At 33.7% G+C, this 9,578-nt stretch overlaps 1 protein-coding gene across 1 annotated transcript; it reads right to left on the bottom strand.

Moving 5' to 3' along the window:
• Nucleotides 3,921-4,863, bottom strand: LOC100518479 (olfactory receptor 2M3-like). Its single transcript, XM_013992313.1, is given in 2 exon segments — nt 3,921-4,725; nt 4,727-4,863. Coding segments are annotated over 2 exon segments (942 nt in total).

Raw genomic sequence — 9,578 nt, 5'->3', positions numbered from 1 at the left:
TTCTTTTTTTTTTTTAATGGCCACACTTGTGGGATATGAATTTTCTGGGGTCAGGGATTGGAACATTGCCACAGGTGCACACTACGCCACAACTTCAGAAATGCTGAATCCTTTAACCCACAGTACCAAGCCAGGGATCAAACCTGCAAGTATACATTGACACAAGCTGCTGCAGCATTTGGATTCTTAACCCACTGTGTCACAGCAGGAACTCTATTTTTGTTTGTTTATCCATTCAGTGTCTTTGCATGTTTTTTAATTGGATAATATTATTTAGTTAGATAATATTATCTATTATATTAAAAGTAATTATTGATATGAAAATGCTTACTTTTTAAATTTTTCCCTGAATATTTTGTTTTCCCTTTGTTCCTTTCTGCTTCTCTTGCTGTCATTGTGATTTTATTATATTTTTTAATGGGGGCTTTTATTTCTTAATCTTAGTCATATTTATCTACATAAAATAAATATGAATATATATATTAAATATTGATATTCTTATGCACATATAAATATGTATTATATATGATATATTTATATCATAAATATTATACATTTACATATGTATTTTCTTAGTGATTACCATGAGTGTAACATAAATCATTTGTACTAAAGGAGCCTATTTTAAATTAAGAAACTTAATTGCATACAATATTTTCATTTTTTCCCTCTTAATATTTTATGCTATTGATGTCACTATTTCAAACATTTTCTAATAGTTAAACATTATTAAACATATTCAAGATGGTTCTTTTTTAAAAAAAATTGTTTTACCTTTCATACCTGTCCTAAAAGCAATTTATGAACCATCATTACAGTATTAAAGTGTCCTAAATTTGACTATATACTGTCCTTACCAGTAAGATTCATAATTTCATGTGTTCAGGTTTCTATTTAGTCAACTTTTGTTTCCACTTTGTATAAGTTCCTTTGGCATTTCCTTCAGTTCAGGTCAATGGTGTTAAATTTTCTCAGCTTTTATTTTTTTTGGGGAAAATATTTCTACTTCATTTTTTGAAATAGAGCTTCAGCTAGTATTCTTGGTTGTCAGAGGCTTTCTCTTTCTTTTTTCAGTACTTTGGAAAATCATCTCATGCTCTCCTAGCTTGCCAGGTTCTTCTTGCTAGACCTCCACTGATAGCCTTATGGAGGCACACTTTGATGTGATAAATTGCTTTTCTGTTGCAATATTCAAGGTAGTTTCTTTACCTTTAAATTTAGACAAATTGACTCTAGTGTGTCAATGGGAACATCTCTTGCTGATGAGCTAATTTGGATTTCACGGGACTTCATGAATCTAGATATTCATGTTTCTCATGATATCAGACATCTTCTCTCATGACCTCTTTATGAGACTAACATGCTGCGTACTGAGCTAAGGAGGCAGATTCTCATGACCTCTTTAAATAAGCATTTATCTTTTCTCTTTCTTTGCTCCTTTTATGATTCTCAAAATAGTCAATGATATGTCTAAGTCACATAGGGTTTCTTCATTCTCTTTCACTTATTTTATTGCTGTTCCTGTGACTGAATGATTTTGAAACATATTTCTTTGAGCTCAGTGATTCTTGCTTCTACTTGATCATATCTGCTATAGAAGTTCTCTATTAAGTTTCAGCTCAGTTGTTGTATAATTTAGCTCCAGAATTTCTATGTTTCTTGTGTGCTTAAGTTACATGTCTTTGTTGAACAAAAACAAAGACATAAAACTTTACCCATGTACTGTTTTCCTAATTTTATTATGTTGTCATTTCTATGTTTTCTTGCATGTCAGTGGTTTTCTTTAAGATGATTATTTTGAATTCTTTATCAGGTTCAAACCTGGTACTTCCTAATTTTGGACTTTCACCCTCACCACAAACACCTCAACCTCAGCATATATAAAATATTTTCTAAAAGATGAAATAATTCAGTAATTATTAGGAAGTTACAGATGTTTCTCGCATCAGTGACAGGTTATCGAAATTGTATTTCAATATTTCTTATAGATAAGGGTTGGTAAGTATGCGTGGTAGGCAGGATCTGAAATTTTCCCCATGATCTGTATTCCCTAGAGTTGCTCCTATAATGAAGTTATCCCATGAAGCAAAAGTAAAGTGACCATGCAGAAGTCATTAAAACATAAACGCACTTGTCTTTAAGCAATCTAAGGGAGATTATCCTGAGTAGATTTGACTTAATTTGTCAGAGACCTTTAAAAGAGGACTTCTGCCATGAGGTTGCAGGTTTCATCCCTGGCCTCCCTCAGTGTTTTAAGGATAAGGCATTGCTGTGAGCTGTGATGTAGGTTGCAGATGTGGCTCTGATATTGCGTTGCTTTGGCTCTGGCAAAGGCCAGCAGCTACAGCTCTTATTGGACCCCTAGTCTGGGAGCCTCCATATGCCATGGGTACAGGCCTAAGAAAGCAAAAAAATTCTACGTTTTTTTTTTTTTTTTAAAAAGGACTTGCTTTCCTTTTTTTTTAAAAAAAAAAAAATGACTTGGTCAGAGAGACTCACAGCCTTGAATAAGCAGGCTGATGTGAGTTATTCAGGTGCAAAGAAATTAATTATTTCAAAAACTTTATGAGCTCATAAAATGGTCCCGATCCTCAGATGAAATTGCAGGCTCCAGAAAGATGTGGATTTCTACCTTGTGATACCCTAAGCAGAACACCCAGCTAATCTATGCCATAACTTCTACCCATATATATTGTGACAAAATAAATAATTGTTATTTGAATTTCCTAAATTTGTCTTTGTTATGCAACAAAAAAACCTAATAAGTGGGTATGTTATGTTGAAATTTTAAATGCATAGTTAGTATTCATATTAAGGCATAGTGATTTTTTCTCATAAATACACAGGAATCTCCAGAGTTGTGCTATACTTCATATCAATATCATTATGACAAACCTAGCACAATGTCACACATGGAATTTTTACAAAATATCATGCTGGAAAACCTAGAATTTTCTATTTATAAAATTGAAAATTTTTAATATAATTACAGTGCAAATCCATACAAGGACTGAGATATCTGAGGATAAAAATCCAAGCATTGTGGATTCATGTTCTTATTTTGGTTTCCCATGCATAAGGCTAATATCTATATATAGAGAAAATAAATGGTAGGTCCCCCGTTCTACAATATCCAGAAGAGGGGAAGTTTCCATTACGTAATAGACTCAATAAACTTAACCATAAAACTAATTTCTTTCTGCCCTTTTCAGATAAAGTGTATTAATTTCATAATAATCTTATAAACAAATTCATAACCTTGTATATAATTAACTTGGTTATTCAAATTAACAAAATGATCACTCCAAGGTATGAAATTGGGATCAGGAGAATGTTTTGTTTGGCAAAAGGTAAAACTACTACATGTTCAAAAACACAGAACATTTATCAGTGCTCTGTTTGATTATGGCATTATGCAATATTGGGTAAATGCCTCTAATGTCTGAAGTGGTATTGTATGAAATAAAATATACAATTGTGCACATATTCTTGCAGCACATATTTACTTATAGTCATATATTGAATGTCAAATAACAAAAGAAATATACTGCCTGAAGATATGCTTGCTTATAAAAGTTTTTTTTAATTTTAAGGCCATATGTGCAGCATATTGAAATTCATAGACTAGGGGATGAATCAGAGCTAAAGGCACCTGTCTACACTATAGCCTCAGCAAACCAGATCCAAGCCACCTCTGCAACCTACATCACAGCTCACAGCACTGCTAGATCCTTACACACTGAGTGAGGCCAGGGATCAAATTTGCATCCATATGATTACTAGTGGGATTCAGTACTGCTGAGCCACAATGCAAACTCCCAAAGTCTTTTGCTATAAAAATGGTTATGTTTTGGATTCTGAATTCAATTTGTTAAATATATAAATTTAAGCTTAAAGCAAAAATGTAGAGAAAAAAATAATTAGGCAATTTGCTCTCCAGATTTTCCCTTCCTTAATACCTTCATGAGTGTGGTAACCACTTCCTTGTCGTGGAGACTGTAGATGATGGGATTCAGCATGGGAGTAAGGATAGTGTAGAATGCTGACACCATTTTGTCTTGGATGCAGGAATGATCAGAAACAGGTCGCATACATATGAACATGGCAACTCCACAGTACATCCCCACAACCATGAGGTGGGAGGAACAGGTGGCAAAAGGTTTGCTGTGACCCTCTCCAGATCCCATGTGAACGATAGCCACAATAACACAAGCATAGGATGCAATGATGACTGCTACAGGACGAAGAAGCAAAATTACACAGTAAATAAACATTAACCTTTCAAAGAGCAATGTGTCAGTGCATGAAAGAGTGAGAAGGGCAGGGACATCACAGAAAAAATGGGCTATTTCCTGAGCACCACGATATGGGAAAGACAATGCAACAGCAATAACAATTACACCATCAAGAAGGCTAATGATCCAGGAGGGAACAGCCATGAGACAACAGATATTATGGCCCATGAGAACTGAGTAACGTAATGGGTGGCAAATGGCAACGTACAAGTCATAGGCCATTGCAGCCAATAGGAAATATTCAGCTTCAAGCAGGGACACATAAAAGAATATCTGGGTTCCACAGCCAGCCAAAGAAATGGACTTCCTTCCAGACAAGTAGTTGAAGGCTATCTTGGGTGCAGTGGTGCAGATAAGCATGAGGTCCATGAGGGAGAGTTGGCTGAGGAACAAGTACATGGGGATGTGGAGCTGGGTGTCCACAATAGTGAACCATAATAGTGTTTCCCATGAAGGCCACTGTGAAGATGCTCAAGACCAGACAGAAGAGGAAGATGTGTGTGGAGCTGTGATCAAATATTCCCAGAAGGATGAATTCAGAGTTGAAACTCTGATTCTCCCATGCCATGCTAAATATGTTTACTGTGGAGAATACAATATGTGAGAAATGATTGCAATTACATTATGGAAATAGCAATGATTTCAATCCTAAATCACCACATCTAATACAATGTCTACATATGGTAAAATTATTTCTCTGGGCATCACTTTTTATTTGTAGAGCTTATTATTATTAAAGCTTATTTTTAGCCTGAGTGATTTGTTTAAACTTATAGAAAAATTCCTAATTAGTTTCATCATTGTAACATAGGAAGTTGCTCAAGATGCGTAAATACAATTTTGGCAATCAGTCAGATGACATATGTGGTATAAATATTCCCTCAGAAATACATTAAGTCCTAGGAGGACTCATGAATTGCTGAGAAGTGAATGAGATTTTCTATTATTTTTTCCCCCTGTGGAACTTAGCAGATCACACTATGATACTAATAATATTATTTCTATCAAAGAGTGGCAGGAGGCAAGTACTGGTAGAAATTAAATTGGATTGGATTAGTCAATTGTCAGCTAAAGAGAAGACATTGATCATGAAGAATTCCATTAAAGTAAGTCTCTTGCTAATAAGGTGAATTATAGTGGAAGTAGTTGCTTATCAACATACACAGACCTGAGTCCTTTTTTAAAATAAGATGTATCCATGAGATAGTCCAGTATAGGTTTTTTGGTTTGTTTGTTTTCTTCCTGGAAAAACAGACTAGATGATCATGCAAAACAATAGTTCAAACACCTGGAACTGATTTTTGTAGCTGAGAAAATTTAGACAATTAATTTCTCCAAGAATTATTTTCCACTCTGTAATTTTGTAATATATTTTATTATCTATATTGAGACAATAAGATCACACTGTAATGTATGAACATTACCATGGATATAGTTTGTATACTATAAGTATTTTTAAATAAGTAAATACAATATGAGGAAATAAAGTAGGCTCTTATTTTAGCTTAGACTATCCTAGTCTATATCAATTCAGCTCTTCTATTTCACCAGCAAAATTCTTTCAGGGGATTTTTTTTTGGCTACATTGTAGCATTTATTTAATTTTCTATTTTCAGGTCAATTTTTCTTTCTTTCTTTTTTTCTTTCTTTCTTTCTACCTTCCTTTCTTTCTTCTCTCTTAAGTCTTGAAGGCATTGCTTTCCTTTGTTTTGTATAAGCTTTCTCTCCTCTGGGAATAACTCAGAGGAGTATCTAGTATTTTAGTCTTGGATTTAGAATAAATAATCAATATGGTACTGCCAAAATTACTAAAAATTATGCATATAAAAATATTATTATGCATGACTTTACCAGTTTTGTACTAATGCATTGCAAATGTAATCATATTAGCCTAAAACCACTTGAAATTTTCCTACACTATTAGATTTAAAATCAACCAAATATTAATAAACATGTAAATCACACACATAAGTGTGGAACATATTTTACATTAAGAGCACTGAATTTTTTTATTGCATTCAAACTGTTTCAACCAATAAATGTCTACTCAACTATCGAATAGGATGTGTGTGTGTATGTGTGTATATATGGATATGGTATATGTATATATATGTGTGTGTGTGTGAGTGTACATATATATATATATATATATGATTGAGATTCCATGCTACTAAATATTTTTGAAAATTTGGCCTGCCATAAGTTTTATTTATTTATTTATTTTTATTCATTTATTATTTTTGGCTGCAACCATGGCATATGGAAATTACTGGGTCCAGGGTTGAACTTGAGCCACAGCAGCGACAACATCAAATCCTTAATGTATAGGCCACCAGGGAACTCCATAACATATGCCTTACATGTGAATAATTTATAGAAAATATTTTATAGAATATAATGGAGTAAATATCTATGGAATATGTATTGCTACATACATATTTTCTTTCAATCTATAAACAGTAAATACACATTTTGATTTCATTAGGGATGGTTATGTATTACATGGCAATATTATGCTCTTGATATTTTATATACTTCTTATGGAAGTGAAACATTTACATGTGGAAAGAATCTATTTTAAATGTACCATGGATAAGATTTTATACATGTCTAAACCTATGTTATGACAATGCAGGTCATGTGGTGACTGTTTCCAAAGGATTTCCTCGCAGAAGAGCACAATCAGTTACCCTCCAGACACAACCTACAGTTTAATATCTATCTTCTAGGATTTTGTTTTACCTATTTTTGAGCTGACATAAATCATACAGTGTGTTCTCTTTTGTGTTTATAAAACTAGAACCAATCACACCCCTATCCTCATCCTCTGTAGCTAACTCATTGACTCAGCTCATTCCTAGCCACATTGATTTTTTTGTCTCTGTAACAGATTTCTAATTCTTGTGTTTATACTGGATGTTCCCTCTGACCATCCTCTATTCCTTGCACCAAGTCCCTCACTGCTTTTAGGCTCTTACTCAAATGCTTTCTACTTAATAAAGATTTATGTTCTCTGTCTAAATATGTTGATTACCTTGTCTTATTTAAGTTTTTCTTTTTCCCCTTCTTTTTATAATTATATTAATTCATTTAGTTTTTGTTTGTCTCCCTCATTAGGATATAAATTTCATAAAAGAAGAAATTTAATGAGTAAGCTTATGGATTGAAGTATATTGCCCAGAAGGAAGTCAATGTATCCCACTTGAGTCAGTGTAATTACTGCCAATATAAAAACCATGTATTTACTATTTTATTTCTCTCATGTTTTTGCTAAATGTTTTTACTAAATTTTTTTTTCAAAACTCTGTTTTGAAATGTAAATGCTATGTAAAAATATTTAGGGAATTACGATACATCAGATCACCTCCTGATTTTTATTTTTTCCATTTTTTTTTCTTTTCTACAAAGTAAGTTTCCAAGCAACCATACTTCATTCTTGGAGGTCCCAGCATGGTGCAGTGGAAATGAATCTGACTAGGAACCATGAGATTGCAGGTTCCATCCCTGGTCTCACTTGTGGGTTAAGGATCCGGCGTTGCCTTGAGCTGTGGCACGGATCTGGCATTGCTATGGCTCTGGCATAGGCCGGCAGCTGTAGCTCTGATTTGACCCCTAGCCTGGGAACCTCCATATGCTGCAAGTGTAGCCCTAAAAAGACAAAAAAAAAAGTCATACTTCATTCTTGAGTTACAAATAAAATGTATTAGATTGATTACTCTTTCAAATTTTATTTGTAGAATTAAATTATCTTCAAATGAAGAGATTAAGAGTGCCATGAAAGCAATACATAAGCCAAAGGGACTCAATGGATCAGATACTTCTTTACCTGTATTTGACTTCTTGTTTACCTTTTTGTCTAATCAGGGATGTATGGTGCTATTAAGCCTCAGTCCCATTCATATGGCTGGAATCACCTAAGAAACTGAAAAGCTGCTGCCATCTTATAGTCCTGACTTTTAAATCAAATTTCTTTGTAGTAGTTGATAAAGGAGAGATTGCTTAAGGGATTGCTGTAACCATTGAGCACTCTATTGCCCTTGTCCCTGTTATTAACAAATGACAAGACCTGACTCTCATTTTCCATCTGAGTTTTTGCTCACAGCACCATTTCGTAACCCTGTGTGCATTACAAACTCTGTTACATGTTATTTTAATTATTTTTTTTTTCTTTCACAGCACAACGGTGGCATATGGAATTTCCCAGCCTAGAGGTCCAATTGGAGTTGCAGCTACAAGCTTATGCCACAGCCACAGCAATGCATGATCCCAAATGCATCTGTGGCCTATGCCACAGCCACTAAGTGAGGCCAGGGATGGAACCAGCAGCCTCACAGACAATATGCAGAGATGTTAACCCATTAAGCCACAAAGGGAATTCTCCCATTTATTTTAATATTCTGACTCTTCATGGTCTGTACAAACAAGTAAAATCCTATCTTCACTTAGTCAACATTAGAACCCCCATAAAGAAAAGTAGTGTGGGACAATAAAATGAATCAAGACTTCTTAGTCTCTACTACTCTCAGGATTTTGAGCAATGAGATATGTAGTTTTGAATCATTTCTCAATAGAGCAACAAAATATTGTTTCAATCTAAACTTTACTAGAACATTCATAGAAGGATATAGGAAAATTATTTTATTATGTATATTGTATAACCTGTCTTTTTGTCAAAATCAGTGCCACAAACTCTCTTTACTGCCCTACTACAGGAAACTAGAGTTAAAAACATTTTGTGGTTGTCATGGCACTTATTTCCAAACATATGTATGTATGTGTATATATATATATATATAGAGAGAGAGAGAGAGAGAGACAGAGACAGAGACAGAGACAGAGACAGAGAAAGGATAATATATTCATATAGATTTTAAAGGTATTCACTGAAAAAGCAATGTACCTTTTTTCACCATATATATGCATATTGTATATATATATATATAGAGAGAGAGAGAGAGAGAGAGAGACAGAGAGAGAGAGGATGATATCTTCATATAGATTTTAAAGGTTTTGACTTAAAAAACATAATGTACCTTTTTTCACCATATATACATATACATATATTGTATAAAAATTTCCACAAGCTTATTAATATCATGACTTTCCATTAAATCTTCATTGGTATGGACTAAAGAGCCATTTTTTACTACCAATACCTTTAAAAACATACAGCACGATTGAGGCTAAACAGCTAATGTATGTATGTATTTATTTATTTTATCCTTGTACTTAATGTTTGGAAGGGAAATTAAGGGAATTGGAGTGAGAAGAAGAGAGGAGGAA

The sequence above is a fragment of the Sus scrofa genome, chromosome 2 (genome assembly GCF_000003025.6).
Source record: "Sus scrofa isolate TJ Tabasco breed Duroc chromosome 2, Sscrofa11.1, whole genome shotgun sequence".
Taxonomy (NCBI): domain Eukaryota; kingdom Metazoa; phylum Chordata; class Mammalia; order Artiodactyla; family Suidae; genus Sus; species Sus scrofa.
The sequence above is the reverse complement of the archived record's forward strand: the minus strand, read 5'-3'. Positions and strand labels throughout refer to the sequence as shown.